Source organism: Delphinus delphis, chromosome 1, assembly GCF_949987515.2.
Source record: "Delphinus delphis chromosome 1, mDelDel1.2, whole genome shotgun sequence".
NCBI classification, from domain to species: Eukaryota; Metazoa; Chordata; class Mammalia; order Artiodactyla; family Delphinidae; genus Delphinus; species Delphinus delphis.
In genome coordinates this window covers 67,740,206-67,762,544 of record NC_082683.1, presented here as the reverse complement: position 1 = coordinate 67,762,544, position 22,339 = coordinate 67,740,206, and the positions used below count along the sequence as shown (strand labels likewise).

The window sequence follows — 22,339 nt, the reverse complement described above, 5'->3', positions numbered from 1 at the left end:
CTTATATGCAGAATCTAAAAAATAATACAAATGAACTAATTTACAAAACAGAAACAGACTCACAGACATAGAAAACAAACTTACAGTTACCAAAGGGAAAAAGGGGGGGAGGGATAAATCAGGAGTTTGGGATTAATAGACACACACTACTATACATAAAATAGATAAACAACAAGGATTTACTATATAGCACAGGGAACTATATTCAATATCTTATAATAACCTATAATGGAAAAGAATCTGAAAAAAAAAAAATATATATATATATATATATATAACTAAATCACTTTGCTGTACATCTGAAACTAACACGATATTGTAAATCAACTATACTTCAATTTAAAAAAGTAGAATGAACATTTTCCTGTAAAAAAAAAAACAAAAAAACCCTGAAGTTTAGGAAAGTTGACTTGGCTTTGAGGCCTCACAACTAATAAGGGGTAAGGCCAGGTGTTCTTTTCATTTTTATTTATCTTTATTTTCATTATGCTTTTCATCACTACACAGATACTGTTTATCTTGAAAAATATAAGTGACAATAAATGCAAGCAAGACACAAATAAGCATTAAGTTCCATCAAATTAAGACATAAGACTTTTTTAAATAGTATGATCTTACCTAAATCGATATCTCGAATTCCCATGTACAATTCAAGAAGATCATCAACCTTTCCAATCGACTTTGCTTTGGTTTCAGAGGGCTTTATCAAAGAAAAGAGAAATGAAATCATATTTTTATGTATAATCTCTTGAATGTCGAGCCATACATAGGGGGAAATCTGATGTGGAGCCAGTTCCTGGTTGTGTACTTCAGCTAATTTCAATGGAAATATATCTAGAATGTACACCGCAACTCAATACAAATCAATATAGTAAATATTTTTGGTGTTTGTGTTAAGTATTATAGATTCAAAGAAGAAAAGCAAGAACAGTCTCCAAGCGGCTAGCAGTCTAGAAGGGAGACAGATGTGAAAATAAATAGCTATTTAACAATAATAAGGACAATTTCTAAAGGATGTCAGAGGCAAAGAGGCATCACAGGGGAAGTAAATTTAAATCTCTAAGTGTCCAGGAAGACTTCAGAAAGGTGACTTAAGAAGTGTGTTTTCAAAATGAACTGGCGTCAGATAAGCAGAAGCAGGCACCGAAAGTAGAAGGCAATATATACACAAAGTCTACGTGAGGCTGCAGAGTCTGATAAAAGCGCACAGTGGGTTAAAGGACTGCAAGAAGTCCCATGAGATGGGAATCATAGCGCCAGACATGACTAGATCTTAAGGAGTCCTGTATGCCTTGAATAGGGCTTTGGTCTTTATCATGCAGGCCACATGCATTAACAGCTCACCCCAAGAGTAAAACACTCTGAACACATACCCCTATTATTTATTTTTTATTAATTTTATTGAACAGAAGTCCCCCCTCATCTGTGGTCTTGCTTTCCTCAGTTTCAGTTACCTCAGTCAATTGAGGTCCAAAAATATTATATGGAAAATTCCAGAAATAAACAAGTTCACAAGTTTTACATTGTGTGCCATTCTGAGTAGTATGATAAAATCTCACACCACCTGCTCCATCCCAGAATCCCCAACCACAGACATCACCTGCTCCTGAGATCCAACCTTCACCATCATCACGGCTAGATGATCCAGGATCACCCAAGCAGATGATCCTCCTTCTGACTTAGAGTCAGAAGGTCAGTGGTAGCCTAACACTATGTCACAATGCCTATGTCATTTACCTCACTCCATCCCATCACACTGGCATTTTATCATCTCATATCATCACAAGAAGGGCGAGTACAGTAAAATAAGACATTTGGAGAGATCACGTTCACACAACTTTTATTATAGTGTATTTTATAATAGTTCTATTTTACTATTAGTTATTATCATCTTTTACTGTGCCCAATTTATAAGTTAAACTTTATCATAAGTATGTATGTATAGGAAAAAACATAGTATATATAAGGTTCAGTACTATCCACAGTTTCACACATCCACTGGGGGTTTTGGAACGTGTCCACTGTGGATAAGAGGGGACTACTGTATGCAATTTTTATCAATTACACACATGTTACCACATTAATGTATTGAGCATGTTATAAAAATAGAAATTTTATAAGATGATGAAATAATATTTTTAAATAATTGTTGTTTTATGTATTAATGGCAACAAAATATTTTTGTTCTTCCTACAAGTTTCTATGAAAAACATGATTGGATATATTTTATTATTCTTTTAAAATCTTGGTTTAATATTTGGTGAAGTCTGGTTCTGTTTAGTTTATTTCAATCCTTGGTTTTAAATGGCTTCATAGCTGAAATAAAATTTGCCCAAAGATGTTAAACACTCAACTACGGGTACAAATGTTGAATTCAAGACTACACTGCAGGGCTTCCCTGGTGGCGCAGTGGTTGAGAGTCCGCCTGCCGATGCAGGGCACACGGGTTCGTGCCCTGGTCCGAAAAAATCCCACGTGCCGCGGAGCGGCTGGGCCGGTGAGCCGTGGCCGCTGGGCCTGCGCGTCCGGAGCCTGTGCTCCGCGACGGGAGGGGCCCCAGTGGTGGGAGGCCCACGTTCCGCAAAAAAAAAAAAAAAAAAAAGGCTACCAAGATCTTACTGTTCTAAATAGCTATTGATCTCATCACCCCCTCTTCCATTCACATTCTGATTGCCTATGTTCAGTCCTGACTTTTTTAAACTGAGATATAATTGACATATAACATTATCTTAGTTTCAGGTATACAACATAAAGATTTGATATGTGTATACACTGTATGGAAAATCATCACCACAATAAGTCTAGTTAACATCCATAACCACACATAGTTATTTTTTTTCCTTGTGATGAGAACTTTTAAGATCTAGTCTCTTAGCAACTTTCAAATATATAATATAGTATTATAAACTATAGTCACCATGCTGTGCAGTCTATCCTCAGGACTTGTTTGTAAGTGAAAGTTTGTACCTTGACCCTCTTCACCCACTCACCCCCAACCCGCTGCCTTTGGCAACAACCAATCTGCTCCATTTATGTATGAGGTGGGGTTTTTTTTGGCGGGGGGGGAGGTGAGAGGAGCATATAACTGAGGTCATCCAATATTTGTCTTTGTCTGACTTATTTCACTTAGCTTAATACCCTCAAGGTCCATCCATGTTGTTACAAATGGCAGGATTTTCTTCTTTTTTATGGCTAAATAATACTCCCCTCATCTTTTCTTATTTGCAGAAGTCTCCTAATTGGTCTCCCTGCCTGAAATCTTCAGGCTCGGGACTTCCCTGGTGGCACAGTGGTTAAGAATCCGCCTGCCAATGCAGGGGACATGGGTTCAAGCCTTGGTCCGGGAAGATCGCACATGTCGCAGAGCAACTAAGCCCACGTGCCACAACTACTGAGCCTGAGCCCTAGAGCCCACGCGCCACAACTACTGAAGCCCACGCACCACAACTACTGAAGCCCGTGCGCCTAGAGCCTGTGCTCCACAGCAAGAGAAGCCACCACAGTGAGAAGCCTGCGCACCGCAATGAAAAGTAGCCCCTGCTCGCCACAACTAGAGACAGCCCACACACAGCAATGAAGACCCAATGCAGCCAAAAATAAAATTAAAATTAAAAAAAAAAAGACAAATCTTCACGCTCTCAAATCCACCCTGCTCAATATCCCATCCCCCAGAACCAAGGGGTTTTTCTAAAACACAAAACTGATTTGCTGTTCCCCTTGCAATTTTTAAATAGCCCCCCCGCTCCATTATCCACAGGCCCTTCACGCCCTGACCCAGGCCTCTACCTCCAGCCTCATCACCCACCACCAGGTACTTGCAGCACACTCCAGTCCCGTGGACATTTCCATTTCATGCCTAGAACACTCTTCTCCCCATCTTTGACCAACTCAACCATTTCTTCTGGAGGGAACTCTCCCTGATTTCCCTTTCCCAGTCCCTGACTGCAGCTGATCAGCCAGCCCCTCCTTTATGACATTAACCTTGCCCTTCTGATTTGTAATAGCTTCTTTTCCTGCCTCTCACCTTTTAAAGGAAAAACAACGTCTTTATCCATCTTTGTATCACCAGCACCTGGACTGTACCTGTCTCAACAAACACATAGTGAATAAATTGTGAGGTATGCAGGTGGAGTATAGTTCAGTTTTCAGAAATTGTACTAGATAATGAGGGGCTGATTTGCTTCAAATCTGTAAATCCTTTGGTGAAATTAAATGGTAGGTCATTTGTATCAAATTTAATATTAGCACCAAACTAGTTTTTTTTCCCCTTTATTACGAGCTATTTTAATTGCCCTATTTAATGAAGCAGGCTATGCAAATAGGAAGGGAGTTTTAGATGTTTTTCTTGGAATGAATCTTTCCCACCTCCTCAGGCAGATCTGCAGTTATTCTTTTTCATTCCAGCACCTTCTATATAGCAGCTGTTCATAAATAAACAGAATGTATTACCCATTTTAACTGTTAGAAGAGGGCGCTCCTCCTGAAGTGACATGGAGTTTTTCCTGCCGACCCCACTTCCTTTGCAAACAGTTTGAAGGTCTGTCCTTTTCTCCTCCACTTTAAAGCACACTTCGCATCCCCTAGCTCCTTCCCACTGTCCTTCCATCCTCCTACTGATTCCTTTCTTCCACTGAGGTCTGTTCATTTGTTCAACAATAAACATTTACTGGACTTCAGCAATATGTCTGGCAGTGTGCCGGGCATTGGAAAAGCAAAGACTCAGAACAACCAGATGTCACTGCCCTGGGTTTTTTCACAAATCTTGTCATATCTCACTTTCAAAATGCTTTCAGCTCTCCCAGGCCTCTCCGCTGTCACTTGCCTCCAGATCAATCTTTTCATTCACCCAGGACCAAGGCACTCGACTCGGAGTCTTCCTCTGGATTCTCCAAAACAGACAACATCCTGGGTGACTCAAACATTCAAGAGGACAAGCCTGGCCTCGTGGTTCCTTGAGGGTCTGCTCTGACCAACCACACCCATGACTGACCCTGACATCGTCCCCCAAAAGCTCTGGATCCTATGAAAACAGCCTCCTAACCATTCATCTGTCTCACTCTCTTGCTCTTCAAACAGCTGGGAGCCCTAGGACGGTAGGTGCACACAGACATGCCTTCCCCCCGACCCAGACCCCCCACCCCACGCCAAGGAGCTCCGGAGCCTCAGAGGTCTGCCTGACCTCCCCAAAGGAGGGCTTCATCACCGCTGTCTTCCTGCTGTGAGCGGACCTGCCACTTGTCACTTTGAATCCTTACCACTGCCACCCTCTTCTTCCACCCTCCTTCCCTCCATGTGTCTCTTCTCCTCGTGTTTTTCACTCAAATACTGACCTTTACATAGACACAGTCAATCAGCAAAACCCTTCCTCCAGTCAAGCATAAGTGAATCACTCACTAATTCATTAAATTCAAAGATCTGAGCTCCTCTGAAGTGTCAGGCACTGTTCTAGGTGCTGGGGATACAGCTGTGAACAGGACATGTGAGAACAAGACATGGGACTGAGAGGAGACAAGGATATAAGTCCCACTGGGTTCAGCGCCTTAAAAAAAATGAAGGGCAAGGAAGATTGGGCAGGGGGCAGGGTGGTGGGACCTGCTATTATACCAGCTGCTCAGAGGTTAAACAGGGTAGGATGTGGACAGAAACTCAAGGCGGCAAGGGAGTGAGCAGTGCCCGTAAATGGGCAGCGCATCCAGCTAGAGGTAACAGCTCATACAAAGGTCCTGAGGCAGGGATGTATCTGGAGTGCTTGCGGACAGAGAGGAGACTCAAGTAGCTGAAGCAGAGGGAGCCAGGAGGAGAGGGGTGGAGATGAGAGCAGAGAAGAGACGCAGAGTCAGATCGTGTTGGTCACTCTGAGGACTTTAGCTTTTACTCCGAGTGACGTGGGAAGCCACTGGAGGATTTTGAACAGATTGTTCCATCTCATCTGAGTTTCGAAAGGATAAGTCTGGCTGCTGAGTGAGTAGAGGGAAAGAGGGCCTTTATTTCCAGCTCTGACAAACACGAACATCCATCCATTTCCAAGACATATAGGGATTAAATGAACATAACATACCACTTCTTCCACAGTGGCAGGACCTTTTGATCTCAGGCGAAGTGTCTCCCTTCCAGTACCAATCCTTCCTGTTGATGACTTTCCAGCTTTTGCCCTGGGTTCCATGTCTATAAACATACAATGGATGGGGAAACGTACATATATTAAGAATTCCAACCAGTTGCTATAAAAGCTAATGAGTTTCCATCACAAATTTCTGTACAGTTATTGAAGAGATTTGATAAAAGCTATGCCTTCTGATAAAATTTCCCAAAACAAAATAAATTCACCTGTCATCCATTATTCTCATATGAGAGTCTCTATGAGGTCTGCCTACAACAAGAAAAGGAAATACGTGAAATGTGCTGATCGGAAAGACTGGAAGTTATAAGGAATAAAAAATAAAACAGTCGGTTTTATTGTAAGAGTAAAGAGGTATATGTGGCAGGAAAGCAGAGGTAGGTGTGTAGCTGGACTTCATTAAGGTCGTAAAGAAGGGAAGGAGTCATGTCTTGATAGAAGACAGAGATGGAGGCACTATTATTGGAGGACCTACCTTCTGCTGGATGCTTTCAATACAAAATCCCATTTAATTCTTGGGCCAACCTATGAGGCAAGTTAGAGCCGTCATTTTACAGAAAAGGAAACTGAACTCAGTAAGGATCAGAGCTGGTATTCAAATCCAGGCCTTGTGACCCCAAAGTCTCAACAACACTTCACCACCACACCTCTTGGAAGCACAAGGGATAAATTCAGAGGTAACGGACCTCAAGAGGCTGGGAACAGGTTCCAAGGAAGGAGTTCCCCTCGCAAGGCAGACGACAACAGAGAGCAAGAGTCCACGAGAAGCCGCTCCTTCCCTTCGCTGGTTTTCTACGTGTGTGTTTTGGTTTGGTTTTGGTTTTCCAGCATACCAAGAGTCACCCCCACTCCCAGACAGTAACATAAATGAGTGGAAGGGTAGGGTGGGAACTGAGGACAACTCCCAGGACGTACCCTATCGAGGTCACTCCAGTAACTGCTCTGTGAGAAGGCAGGCCCTGCACAGCCAGATCTTCTACTGGTTTTCAAAGCAGATGAACACTCAGTTTTTTGCCAACCTCCTGATTTTTAACTTTTGGCAACTAAATCAAACTTTTAAAAACAACATAATGTGCTCCGCAACAAGAGAAGCCACCACGATGAGAAGACTGCGTGCCGCAACGAAGAGTAGCCCCTGCTCACCGCAACTAGAGAAAGCCCGGGCACAGCGAGGATGACCAAACACAGCCAAAAATAAATTAATAATAAATTAAAGATACAAACAACGTAATGGCAAAAATAAAAAATTTGTGGATCAGATTCTGATCATAGGCCACCGATTTATAACCTCTGCAGGTATCCCGGGTCCTCTTGACTGAGGACTCTGGCAGCAGTTTGGGGCACGGATGGAGGTGGGTGTGAGGAGACGCAGCACCAAGGCTGGGAGATAACTGAGCTCCAATGCGGAGTCACAGGGCAGGCCGCAATGTACGAGCAGGTGGTGAGGTCCATACAAAGCTCTCAAAACGTGGACGTCAAGTGGCCTGCACAAACACATCCTTCCTTAGAATCTAGGATAATTCCCATCTTCAGCAAGTCCTGTTTCACTACTGGGGATCTATTCCAAGGTGACTAAGGACTTTACATGTTAATTTTAACCTGCATTTGAGGACAGAGCCACCAAAACATAAAACATAAGTTTTCCTCTGAGAGTGAAATTATTCAAAATAATCATGCAATAAATAGGGTAGTTCCCCTAAGCCAGAACCTCTCAATGGTGGCTGACGGTGCTCATGTTGACCACGTTGACCAGAGAGATGCTCAGACCAGAGCTGTGTCAGCACGTCTGCAGCATTTGCCTTGCCAGTCACACTGTGTCCTGTCCGAGGGAAGAACAGATTAACAGGAGATGCTCACTCAGCACAGGGTTTCCAAAAGAATGCCCAACGAAAAAGATGAGGCCAGTCTGTCACCAGCACTGTCCAGGATTCTATACTGCCCAGTTTGGAGTCATGTACAGACCTACAGTGGTCAAGACAGCCTCACCTTAATGATGCTAACCTCCAAGATAAACAACCTTACATCCGCCCTCCCCCTATCACACACGCTACCCACCGTGATTTCATGAAGCAACCTGCTCTGTATAATTTGTCTTCCAATATAAATTTTCTACAGGGTGGCAAATGAAGCACTCAGCTAACACATGTCTTTGGTTTACAACTACATATACATTTCTAACTGTAAAGTAATACACTGGCATTCTGACTTAACAACGAGTCTTTTGTAAGTTTGGTAAGCAAGATATAACCCTGGAAAATTGCACAAGTTCTGGATACACTGAAGAAATTAAAGGTTCCTGGGATGTACGAAGCTAAGGACCCAGACTCTGGAACGTGGGCACTTCACAGAGGGAATGTCATCCAGGCTTGAGAAGTTGGCCAGCTGCCCTAGATGATGTCTCTGCTTACCTGGCTCTTACCTGCAACACCAGTAGCTAAAAGGGAAAATGAAATGTAGAACAGAAGTTTTTTTACTTGTTTTTTTTTTTAATTTTTAATTCATTAATTAATTTATTTTTGGCTGTGTTGGGTCTTCGTTGCTGCACACAGGCTTTCTCTAGTTGTGGTGTGCAGGCTTCTCATTGTGGTGGCTTCTCTTGTTGTGGAGCACGGGCTCTAGGCACGCGGGCTTCAGTAGTTGTGACGCGTGGGCTTCAGTAGTTGTGGTGTGTGGGCTCTAGAGCGCAGGCTCAGTAGTTGTGGTGCAGGGGCTTAGTTGCTCCGCGGCATGTGGGATCTTCCTGGACCAGGGCTCGAACCCGTGTCCCCTGCATTGGCAGGCAGATTCTTAACCACTGCGCCACCAGGGAAGCCTCTAGGCTTTATTTTTTAAGCAGTTTTAAGTTCATAACAAATTGAGAAGACAGAGCTCTCCCATACACCTCTTGCCTCCACATATGCATCACCTCCCCCATGATCAATACCCCTCACCACAGGGCTACATTCGTTATAATCAATGAACCTACATGGACACATCATATCACCTAAAGTTCATAGTTACGTTAGGGTTCACTCCTCGTGTTGTACATTCTGTGGGTTTGGAAGAATGAATAATGACATGTATCCACCATCAGAGTATCATTCAGAGTAGTTTCATTGCCCTAAAAATCCTCTGTGCTCTGCTTGTGCACCCCAGATTTTTTTTTTAATCATTACATGCTTGTCATCTTCTCCTCAAAAGTGTTATCTCAAAACTAACCACTTGGTGGCACCAAAACAAAAGTTAAAATTTCACTTCTGGCTTAGACCAGCCTCCAGAAAGGCAGTTCTTGTGGCTAAAGAAATAGAAGCCATGTTTCTCCACAATCCTGATTCAGGGAAGTAAATCAACCGGTTTATACATGAAAACAGGCAGGATGGCCCTGTTCAGCCTCAGAGGGAAAAAAATGTTTTGCTTTTTTAATGCTTGCAAAGGTTGCTAGTCTGGCCTACTTTTAGGGTGCTGGCCGGTCTAAGCTTGTCGAACCAACCAGGCCAAGCCCTAGATCAGTCACTTCACTTCTCATGAACAGGTTTTCATGAGGCCTCTCTTGGGGCTGAATGATGAGAGGGATGCAGTTCACACAGGAGATGCTGGTAATCGGCCTGCAGCTCGAAGGATTCACTAGACTCAGGGCTCCCCTCCTGTGTCACTTAGGGCACAGGACACTCAGAGCTCAGGGGTACACAGCTGCTCCCACAGCTGAGTGGGATGTCACCAAGAAGCAGTCGCCTTAGTTCCAAACCCTTTTGTGGCAACTGTATTTGTTACTCTAATTACATAATTGAATTTAAAACTACATGAGCTGATGAAATAAGTGTGAAACACAGAGTTATTATTGCTAGGAAAACTAGGTTAACTGCTTTGGAAAGACTCCATAAGGGGGAGTTGCAAAAAAAAAAAAAAAAGGTGTGGGCAAAATGATGCTAGGAGATTAGGAAAAATATCTTTAAACATCCAGCATTTCACATATCTGGCTTTTAGATATCAAACAGAAACCATAGATGTGCGTTCAGGTTCTGATTACTAAAGCAAGACTTCATAGAACTCCAATTTGTGTCCTCTACTCAAAGAGCTTTTTACATCTAAAGAGTTGTAAAAGAACGCATATTTATATGTTTTAAAATAAAATGTTTATATCCACTTGTGTCATTCTTTATGATACCATTTTAACTGGCATTTTCAATAAACAGACCAACCCCCAGTCCCTGCTACAACGTGAAGGTCAGGGGAGAGATGGGGAAATGGAGAAGACAGCAAGATGTCTGTCTCTAGTCCCACCCTGAGCCCCAGGGCAGGGGAAGAAGAGCACTGACAGCGGCCAAGGCCCTATCTTCAGGTGGAACACATGCAAGTGGTTTAGATCCCCAACGGACACAGGGTGACAGTGAGAAGGGTAGGCATTCTCCTGCTTCTGCACAGAACAAGATCTTGTTCTGGTCCCACAAGGGCCTGAGTCGGCCTGGAGTACAATTCATAGCAGGGGCAGAGCCATGATTTCCGTGAGAGGGGGGCACATATGGACACCTCTGTGCCCAGCAAGAGATAGACTTCAGAATCAGAGAACTTGAGTTAAAACCCAGCTCCACCATTTACAAATTGTGAGAGCTTAAGGAATAAGTTCTTATCTGAACAAGAACACTACTGAAACCAAGTGAGGCCCTGTGGGACTCCCAAGCACAGAGGCTCTTTTGTCCCGTTTCTTGTGGGCAAGGCTCCAGCCTCTATGACCTTCCCTGAGTTCCAAAGGGCAGATTCCAACAGTTGTTAATCAAGGGAGAAGCAGCCATGAAACCACCTGAGGCCAGATTAAAGGGACCAGAGAAGCTCATCAAGATTAGCCGACCACCTGAGCTGAGATTAAGGGCGTGCAGGCCCTGCTCAACCCTAGTCTTGTCACAGACCCTCACCTTTGAACCACTGTTATAAAACCCTCATCAAATCCTCCCAGGTTGGGACACACAGTTTTTCAAGGCAGAAGCCTGGCATGTCTCCCTTTGCCTGGCAAAGTGATAAAGCTATCCTTTTCTACTTCACCCAGAACTCTGTCTCCAAGATTTGATTCGGCACCCGTGTACAGAGAGGCCGATCTCTCGGTAACACTACCTACATAGGATGTTGTCTTAAGCATTCAAATGGCTGCCGTATGAAAGGTGCTTTGCCCAGTGGTCTGGCTAATACACAGAGAGCTGCTACTGCTGTTGGACTTGCTTCTGCTGACACGGTCCATACTGGACAGACAGCCATCTGCTCGTCCCATGCTCTCCCCAACAAAACCATTTGCACTGGTTTTCCCAGGATGAGAAACATGCAGAAGTCTCTTCAAATGTTCAGAAAACTGTCACTTCAAATACAAAGGTCTCCTTTTTATTCTATCTTCTATAGAACTGTGATTTTTCCCCCTTCCATTTACAGGGGAGTAGAAACAACAGATGACCCATTACCCTACTCAGATTCGCCAAAGTGGCTGAGTTTAAGCCCAGCTCCTCGGGGGGGCGGGGGCACTCAGCAGTGGGGGCCCTCCAGTGTCCATCTCATTGGACCTCTGACCCCCATTCAAAACGTCCTGTTAGAGTTACATGACACCGTGTGGGCAAGAGGGCAGACACATCAACACTCCAACCTGGAAACTTAGAGTCCCCTCCCCTAACCACCCATGTAGGTGAACTAAGCTACTTCACCAAATTCACTAATCCATTTCTATAATTTCCACCTCTGGAGTTCGACAGCATCAAAAATGGTGGCCATATGGCAACTCAGGCAGGACTTTGCAGGATGTGTATACCAATGCCTTTCAGCACTGCAGGCCCAGAAATGCTTTCTTCCAGCGTTCCCAGAACTGACCTGAGTCTTAGGGATTGATTCACACTAACCAAATTCACAAGAATAGACGTCATACATCAATGTATTAATCATAGGGAGGGATGGTATCAAAGGTCCAAGTGGGCTCCCATGCTTCATTCTCATGAACCCAAAACTTCCTGGGGAAAATGTCCAAGCAGAGACTCAGCCATGAAGGTCTAAGACAGCAAGGCTACATGGGAAAAGGGGAAGGGATCATGCTCCAGGCCATGAGTTCCAAGACTCCAGAAGCAAGGAGTGGAGAGTTGATATTTTAGAGTCCCTCCCAACTGGGTGACTCTCAGTTTACCACGCCTCTACCCCTCTTGGGAATAATTCACATGAAACTTTCTTCCCACTGGGTACCTGAGAAGTTTAGTGTGCATGGATGATACCAGAGAAAAGGACTTGGGCACAAAGGATAACTCTCACAGTCCAAGGCTGCAAACAGGTAGTTCAGTGACATGTGGTCCACAGACATGTTTGTGAAGTGTGCAACGTTTTCAGATTTTTTAAATTAGTTGCCAACTTTTAAAAGTTGGGTGATTTCTCATCAAAATTCAAATTTTAAGTTTCTCTTGGAGACTGACGCATGCCTACAAAACAGTAATAATTAGGGTCGACAACTTTACTTTGGGGTTTGCAGCTCTCTGCCCTCATTTTCAGACAATCTCTCAAGGTATAGAATTTCTCACTACATACGGCTATAAAGCGTTATATGCTGTTTCATATACTAGTGTTATTCTTAGACTGCAGTCTTATTTCAAAGGAATAAATATACACACATACATCTACACTATAATTCATCTAGGGGCAAAAACATAGATCATCTGGGAAAATTAAAGGTAACTTTTTTAACTGATCATTTAATATGTCCCAGGTACTAGAAATTCTTGATAAGTTCTTTTATTTAATCTTCACAACACTATTTACAAGGTAGGTATTACTCTAATTTTACAACTAAACTTACAGTTGAGGCTTGGAGAAGTAAGATGATTTCATCAAGGTCATAGACAACTGGTAAGTGGTAGAGCTGGGCTACCCCAGAGCCACTGCCTGATTTTATATTCTCTTAAAGATTATGAGTTGCCATTGGTAACAGACATTAGTTGGCTGTCTTCTCAGTACCCGGTGGTCATGAGGATCACTGTGGTACAGGGGAAGCTGATTGCTCCCAGCTTCAGGGATGGGACACACGAATGGGCCAAGCTAACTGATCCCCTTCATCACAGTGATTGTTTCAGAGGTGGACATGGGAACAAAGGTAAGTCAGAAAAAAATCTAAGGACTTTTGCTAGAAATTCTGAGGCAAGGACACTCTCTTTTTCTGTTCTATGTAAATAAGGAAGCACAGGGTCCCAGCCATTGCTGATCACCATCTCGGGATACGTTAAGGATGTATGGATGATGAAGCTGATGCCTCAGGCAGCAGAGCACAAAGGAAGGGCAAGAAACAGGGTCCTGATCACATTGTACGGGCCCTACATAGAGCTCTGCTAATGCCGGCATCACTCACGGATGGTTGATTTATAAGCTTCCCTTTTCTGCATTAGCCAGGGTCATAAAGTTTTCCACTGTTTCCAAGTGAAAGATACCTCACAGATACAGAATTGTGTCTGAGCAATGAAGCAACCCTTCTAAAGAGACCTTCCAATGCTTGCACATACATAAATGACACTGTCCATAAACAGCTGGTGTGCTCACTTCCCTACCTCGACCCCCGACACTCCCTCCCTCCCTCCCTCCCTCCCTCCCTCTCTCTCTCTCTCTCCCCCCACCCCTCTCTCAGAGTAGCTGACATAAAATCTAGCTTTGCCCCAGAATTTAAAACTTTAACTATTCATTCCCTTTTTCTATGTCTCCTTCCTCTCTCCAACATTCTTCAGACTTCTTTAGAATAGCTATGCTGTTTTTTTTGTTTTGATCGAGCTGGTAGGGTGCTGGGGCGGATACGAAGGAAAAGGAGATAAGTGGATGCCACATACACAAGGTGGCTATCGGATCAAAAGGGCTGGCAACACATGACCCAATCCACCCAAAAAAAAAAAAAAAAAAAAAAAGGCTACACAAAGTTGCTCTTAATTGTTCCTTTAATGAGACTGAACAGTGTAAGACAAGTGTCAGAAGGGAAATAACTATGCCAAAATCATCTTGTTCTCTAGGTAAGGTGTCATTTGAGAAAAACTCAACCCTATTTTCATAACTCCCTGAAATTACAGGCAAAAGTTAATGTGCATCTCTGGGATAATTTTAATCCAGAGGGGACTGTGTCACCAAAAAATATTACAAACCTTGGGACTCTAACACGAGGAAGTTAAAAGGATGGCTAAAGTATTTTTATCCTTTTATACTTATTTTATTCCATAGTATGATTTTATGGGAATTCAAAAATCAAAAATTGTTCACTTTTATTCATGGTTTATTACACATATTTTTCCTCCACCTTTTAAAAAGTTTAGTAGTTTACAAAAACAATCCTGCCAGGCTTCCCTGGTGGCACAGTGGTTAAGAATCCGCCTGCCAATGCAGGAGACAAGGGTTCGAGCCCTGCTCAGGGAAGATCCCACGTGCCGCGGAGCAACTAAGCCCGTGCGCCACAACTACTCAGCCTGCGCTCTAGAGCCCGTGAGCCACAACTACTGAGCCCGAGTGCCACAACTACTGAAGCCCATGCGCCTAGAGCCCGTGCTCCACAACAAGAGAAGCCACCCAACGAGAAGCCCGAGCACCGCAACGAAAAGTAGCCGCTGCTCTCCGCAACTAGGGAAAGCCTGCGCGCAGCAACAAAGACCCAAGGCAGCCAAAACTAAACATAAATAAATAAATTAAATTAAATAAAATGTCTAGTTCATATTAAAAAAAACCACAGGAGGCTTCCCTGGTGGCGCAGTGGTTGGGAGTCCGCCTTCCAATGCGGGGGACGCAGCTTCGTGCCCCGGTCCGGGTGGATCCCGCGTGCCGCGGAGCAGCTGGGCCCGTGAGCCATGGCCGCTGGGCCTGCGCGTCCGGAGCCTGTGCTCCGCAACGGGAGAGGCCGCAACAGTGAGAGGCCCGCGTAACGCAAAAAAAAAAAAAAAAAAAAAAAAAAACACACAATCCTGTCAATTTAAAAAGTTGATACAATGTAATCTACCACATTTCTAACATGGAACCATTTAAGATAATGTTAAAGAAAGCTGTTTAAAATAAGTATGATCATACAGTTAAAAATTATAAAGCTACTAAAAGTGGAATGATTCCGTTTCTCTACTTCCTAGACTAGGAATGCTAGACTTTTTTTTAAATAATCGTTTTCTGGTTATAAAAGTTAATATTTTGTAATTAAAACGTGAGAAACACAAGAAACCTAAAGAAACAAGTCATTCATAAACACACCACCACAGATAACTGTTAACATTTCAATATACATATACTGCAAGTCACTTCTTCTACATGTAAAGATAGTTTTTTACAAAAAACGGGATATTACTGTACATTGTTTTGTAATCTGTCTTTTCACTTAATATATCAAGCATTTTCCCATACACAAAGGGAACTGTTTATCTGCTTACATTTTTCTGAAGGCATACTCTGACAGTTTTGAGTATAATTTGTCAGATCCATTGTCTTACAATTACATGACACTTCCCATTATACAATGGGAAGAATGTGTATTATTAGAAATGTGTATTATTAGAAAAAGAGCAATTAGACCAATAAGTTATATTATCTTCACACTGTTCTACCATATTAAGGAAGCCACTTCCATGTTAGCATCAGTTTTGACCCCTTCATCCTACATGGCTATTTTAATTATCAAGCTTACAGACAGCTGAGAACTATTATCTACCTTCCACTCATGGTTGTTATTAATTCCAAAGGCTCCTTAAACATTGTAGTTCTAAGAGAAATCAATCACTGTTTAGGGTAAGTGACATGGGAAATACAGATTACAGAGCTTTCAGTATTATAGATTATAATAATTTTACCTTTCTTAGATTAAAAACATGAGCATTTAATAAGTTTTCCCTTAGAGAGAGTTTATAGCTAGAGTAGAAAAGAGTGACTATTTAGCCTAGGTCTTTATCCAGCTGAGTCTTTACACTGAAAACACATTTATCGGTTACACCCAGCGTTCATCTAACACATTGCCACACCCCACAAAAGAGAACTTGGCTCTTCATTTATCTTCTTCCATAGTATTTTTGTGGTAAATGCCAAACCAATGTCTAGCTAGATATAAGAAAGGCAGAACAAACTCTATGACATGAAAAGATGATTAAGTGGCATGTTCTAGCCCCCAAATTTGTCACTGTGCGTGCTTTAAACCTTTGCCAAAAAATACATGAGAGTGCCACTGTCACATAAAATGCAATACATCTAAAATTAAACTTCTCTCCCTTTCTCCCAAACCATTACTACATCCAATGGCCCCATTTCCAATGATCACTTTTATCACAGGCTCCAACGATAGAAACCTGGGGTTACATCTGCTTCTTCCAAACCTTCTCTCTCCCTCTCTTAGCTAAAGTGCATCAACCCATCTCTAACCTCTAGTTGTGCCTCTGCAGTATTACTCAGGCTTTCTTCTTTCATGCGAATTCCCACTGCTGCCTCCAATCCCAGCCCTTATTATTTCCTCCTGGACTACTGCAGCAGCTTCTGACGTGGTTTCTCCTCCAATCAAATACAGCCAACATTCCTCCTCCGGGCTTAACTCCCCAGAGTCTATTTCATCATTTCATTCTTCAGTTCTAATATCTCCATGGTTCCCTGTTATCCTCTCCGACAAGCTCAGGTTCCCCACCTAGTTTTCAGAGGTCTTCTTAACACGGCCTGGAGCTATTTTTGCAGCCTGATTTGCTGCAGTCCCTCCAAGACTCTTTTCCACAGGAAACCCTCCTTCCTTGTCTGTACTTCCCCTGCCATCCTGCAAGGCCAAGTTCAAGTGCAATCTTCTTCAGGAATCTTTCTCACCTACTCCTATATTTCCCCTCTTTAAACACCCACTTAAATGTCTGTAGTGGATTTAAATTTTTGCTCCACAGCTCTGGAGAAAAGAAATGTCAGGTTGAATCTGACTGGGAGCCCCTCACTCCACAGGTTTGGTGAGAAACTGAGTCTTGGTTTTTGCTTTGGGAGTCTCCCCTTCTCGGGATCCAGAGGGCTGATATGGTGCTCAGTTCAACATAGATCCTACTCTGAAGCTTGACCTCCAAGTCAGTGTGTCCAAGCCCAGGGCACAGGGGCTCTTTCACCTCCGATGGCAAGGTCACAGCTCTCACAGCCCTGATATCCCTTTGCAACTCTATCAGGAGTCCTATCACTTCTCATGGGGAGTTACATGGGAATGGGACACTGGTCCTTGATACTGGTGGGACATGCTATATAAGCCATCTGTCCCATGGCTTATCACTTTGGGAAAATTCCTTCACAATCTTACCACGGCTCCCAGCCTCCCCCCCTCTCAGCTTCAGGACCCTTCTCCGTCATGGACAAATCAGCTCTCAGCTGAACTGCCCTTCGTTTAAATCTGCATTACAGCACGTATCATATGGTTTGCATTATAGTCTAAGAGGCAGTAACACATACTGTTAAGCGCAGAAGCCTCAGGAGCAAACAGGAATGGAGTACTATGACCTCAGGGAGGTATTCAACTGCCCAAAGCCTCAGTTAACTTATCTAGAAAACCTTCATAGGAATGACACAAGGATTGAATCAGGCCGGAATAGAAGTCCTAGTAGCAATGACTTACATTTATGCAGCACTGTGTGCCAAGCACTATTCTAAGTGCTCTACCTATATTAACACATTCAATCCCCACAACACTTTATGGATAAGTAAACAGGCATAGAAGGGAGTAAGTAAGTAGTCCAAGGTCACATAGGAAGTAAGCAGCAGAGGTAGGAATTCAACCCAAGCAGTGTGGCTCAGAATCTATGCCTTTAACCATTATACCATATTGCTTCTAATAAGCAATTGCTTCAAATGGTAGCTATTACGGTTATTGATAAACTACCTGATTCTTTTTTTGGGGGGGGTGGTTCGCAGGCCTCTCACTGTTGTGGCCTCTCCCGTTGCGGAGCACAGGCTTTGGACGCACAGGCTCAGCGGCTAGGCCGTGGGATCTTCCCGGACAGGGGCACGAACCCGTGTCCCCTGCATCGGCAGGCGAACTCTCAACCGCTGCGCCACCAGGGAAGCCCAAACTACCTGATTCTTAATATATCTGCCTCCTTATGTAAATTGCAAGCTCCTTGAGGACAGGAAACATGCTGACTCATCCATTACAGCTGTTAGGGGCTGGCTCTGGAGGCTCACTGCAGGGGTTAGAAGCCTACCTCCCGCGTTCACTAGCTAACTCTAAAATCTTGGACAGATTGCTTAACTTTTTAGAATGGCTGTAAGGATTAAATTATTTCTGACTTAGAAAGTACTTAGAAAAGTGAACGGCAGCTATGACAATGACATACTGATATAGTTCATTATTTGATATGAGATGTGATTTACCATCTGTCTTTCCACGATCCGGAAGAGTGCCAGAGTTCTCAACAAATATTTGCTAATCACCAACTCACCCACATTGTTTGTCTTGCTTCATGTGGGGTTCATCCTGTTTCTAAAATTACTTCTTAAAGAAAGGGCTACACCTTCAAGATAGTATCAGTAGTAATAATAGCAGCTAACTTCCACCAAAGACTTATATGCACCAGGGACTGTTCTGATTGTTTTTGTGTTTAATCATTTAATCCTCACAATGGCCCAATGTGGTCGATATTATTATCTTTACTTTTTGTGTGAGGAAACCAAAGCACAGAAAGGTTAATTCACCCAATGTCACATTAACACACAGCCCATATGTGGCAGAGTCTACGTACTTAACTACTTACACTTTGTTGTCCCTTTTGTAACTTTTTTCATATTCCACAGGATATTTAGTAGAATTCAGTATATATAAAAGTACCGGACTTCCCTCGTGGCACAGTGGTTAAGAATCCACCTGCCAATGCAGGGGACATGGGTTCGAACCCTGGTCCGTGAAGATCCCACATGCCATGGAGCAACTAAGCCCGTGCGCCACAGCTATTGAGCCTGTGCTCTAGAGCCCGTGTGCCACAACTACTGAAGCCCAAGAGCCTAGAGCCCATGCTCCACAACAAGAGAAGCCACCGCAATGAGAAGCCCGCGCACCGCAACAAAGAGTAGCCCCAGCTCGCCGCAACTAGAGAAAGCCCAGGCGCAGTAACGAAGACCCAACACAGCCAAAAATAATTAAGAAAGAAAAAAAAAGTACCAAAAGCACTGTTGCTTGAAAAGTGTTCACTCAAAATAGCATGAATAGTAGAGAGTATTTTTTTAATGTTTGAAGTGTCTATCTAAGAAGTCATAATACTTAAAAGCCAAAGTTTCTCTTAATAGCAAATAGACTTAGTCTTTGAAAATGAGCACATTAGTTAAGCTGAATCACGAAGATGAGGTACAAGTTTTCCAGCTGTGAATGACTCAAGGGAATCGGACGTACTTCACATACTGAACATCCTATTCTGATGGGCACATAGCACAGAAATGAGGTCTCTAAAAGAAGACATAGCCCAGAGATCTGTAACAAAATCTAACCCCAAAACAACGACTATCGATGCTTTAGGAGGCCAACATTCTTTCAACTCCCTTTGTTTTCAAAACACTTTACTGATACATTTCATACCTCCTTCCACAAACCTCTTTCCATAAAGTGGAACAATTACAAATTAAAGAAATTCTCCAGGATAAGTTAAGTGGAGACTCATCTAAATAAAATCAAGGCCTCATAACATTTAATAATTAAAAGGCCTCGTAAGAAAACAAACCAGTTGAACTAGTCTGATCCTTCAGCCAGTTAAATGGAAGAATGAATTTTCACAGCCCTGGGAAAATCTAGGTTTACAGGGCAAACTCTGAAGGGTTGAGCTCATTGTGGAGACATGTTCCTTTTCACTGGCTAAAGAGAAAAGGAAGTGAGCCATGCCCTAAAAAAATTACCACTAGAGACATTCCAGCCGATACTTGATAAGAACTGGGAAGGCTGCCATCAACTCATGGCTAGAAGATGGAAAATTTGGATTGGAATGCAGCTGACCAGGAGAAACCATGTTAGGTATGAATAAGATTTCCCATTAAATTACAAGTTTTCAACAAGGGGGTCATTTAAACCAGTCGTTTTCAAATGTTTTTGTTTTTTGTTTTCTGTGGTTTTTTTGCTGTGACACAGTGACAAATATATATAATACATTATATCATGACATATATTACATATCTGAGACACCCATATGCATACACAGAAACATTGAAACTGAAACAATGCTTACCCTTACTAGGCACAAAGCACTATGAAATTTTCAGTTCTATTCTACTTTGTGCTCGGAACACACTAGTTGAGACCTACTGGCTGAAAAACAGCTATTTAAACCAGCAGAGGAGATTCTGAGGGTATGTTTTATAATAGTGTTTATTCCTCCCTCAGAGTCCCATAGCCAACATAGGAAAGCTGCGATGGCGCGTCTGCTCTTGGGACAAGTGACTTGTTCCTTGAGTGCTTGGGTAAAGGCCACCCAGAAGCTGGCTCTTCCAAGTCCAGCCATTCCTCACTGTGCTGACTCCTTCTCTTTCTATCCCTTGAATGTTGGGGTTCCCCCAGGGCTCTGTTTTTGGCCTTTTTCTCTTATTACTCTGAGTAACTGGATCTACTTCCATGGCTTCAAGTTACTCAGAAATCCCATTCCCTAGGTCCCAATTCTAAATGCCCATCTACGTCTAACGCATTTCCAACTGAACTGTCCCACAGATTTCAAACTTGTAAGGCCAAAATGGTACTGTAAGTACAATCTCTCTTCCCTGTCTCCTCGCCCAAATCTTTCTTTTCCAGTTTTCCTCCTCTCAAGGAAGAGCACCACACACAATCCACAGATCTGTGGATGATCATTTGCAACTTCTTTTCCTATACCTCAACATCCAATGCGTTACCAATTTTACCTTCTTAATATTCAGTGGTATGCAGGTAAATGTTTCACAGTCACCTTTCCAGGTTAAAAAAAAAAAAAAAGCCCTGACTTGCAGCACTTCTCTATTTCTGTGACGCAAATACCGCACCAGAGCCCATTTCAAGCAACTGACTTGATGTCACTGAACATGGAATTGAAGAGACGGGCACTAATGGCTCCAGCACACCACCATCTAATACTCAGAACCATTTCTTATCTCTGTGCCTACTGGCACTGTCTCCGGATTTCATCTTGCTTCTCCTCAACACAATAGAGTCTTTACTGACTTCCTGACCTTTTACTCATACCCTACCTCTGTGACATAGTCTCCAAAATACCTCTCTAAAATCCAGGTCTCATTATGCTTCTCCCCTGCCTAAACCCCTTCAGTGGTTCTCCACTGTCCACTCTTTATCTATATACATAAGGCCCTTGATAATTTGGTGCCCACTGACTCTTGGGCTTTGTCTCTTGCCACACCACAACCTATAACCTCTATTCCAGTCACACCCACATACATCATATTCTAAGGTATATGATACTGCTTCATACTTCTGCACCTTTGCTTGTTCTATTCCTACTCCCTAGGACAACCTTCCCTGATTCATTCCTTGAGTAAGCCTCTTAGGATTCAGCTCAAACTCCTTCTCCAGGAAGCTTTTCCTAAACTCCTTGGTTGGTTTGATGTATCCCACTTTTAGACCTCCAGTACATTCTATCACCTCTAACACCCTTCATTGAAATTTTTTCATATCCATCTCTTCTCACTAGACATGGGTTGTTTTTTCTTTTCTTTTCTTCTTTTTTTTTTTTTTTTTTTTGGCTGTGTTGGGTCTTTGTTGCTGTGTGAGGGCTTTCTCTAGTTGCGGCGAGCGGGGGCTACTCTTCGTTGCAGTGTGCAGGTTTCTCACTGTGGTGGCTTCTCTTGCTGCAGAGCACGGGCCTCAGTAGTTGTGGCACACGGGCTTCAGTAGTTGTGGCTTGCAGGCTCTAGAGGGCAAGCTCAGTAGTTGTGGCACACAGGCTTAGTTGCACCGCGGCATGTGGGATCTTCCCGGACCAGGGATTGAACCCGTGTCCCCTGCACTGGCAGGTGGACTCTTAACCACTGCACCACCAGGGAAGTCCCTAGACATGCATTTCTTGAAGGCAAGAACTGGATTTTATTTATGGAATACCAAGTATGTAGTATGGTGATGGAACACAGTAGTTTCTCGATGAACAGTGACTCTTATCCCAGCAACTAACACCCTAAGACCAGTATATACTAATTACTCAAATATTCATTGAATGAAAACATATTGGTAAGTTCTTGCCATCTGCCCAAGGCCAAAGGACTGCTAAGACACTCAACCTATACCTTCTATATTGTCAGGAAGTCCAAGATCTACTGCCATAGTCAAAG

General features: G+C 43.1%; 1 protein-coding gene across 1 annotated transcript in view; it reads right to left on the bottom strand.

Moving 5' to 3' along the window:
* GIPC2 (GIPC PDZ domain containing family member 2) overlaps positions 1-22,339 on the bottom strand; it is an 82,839-nt gene that overhangs the window by 17,233 nt on the left and 43,267 nt on the right. Inside the window, exons 4-5 of the mRNA XM_060006150.1 lie at positions 6,059-6,165; positions 619-700 (exon numbers count right to left, since the gene is read on the bottom strand). Of these exons, the coding sequence (XP_059862133.1) occupies positions 619-700; positions 6,059-6,165 (189 nt within the window). The remainder of the gene's footprint in view (positions 1-618; positions 701-6,058; positions 6,166-22,339) is intronic.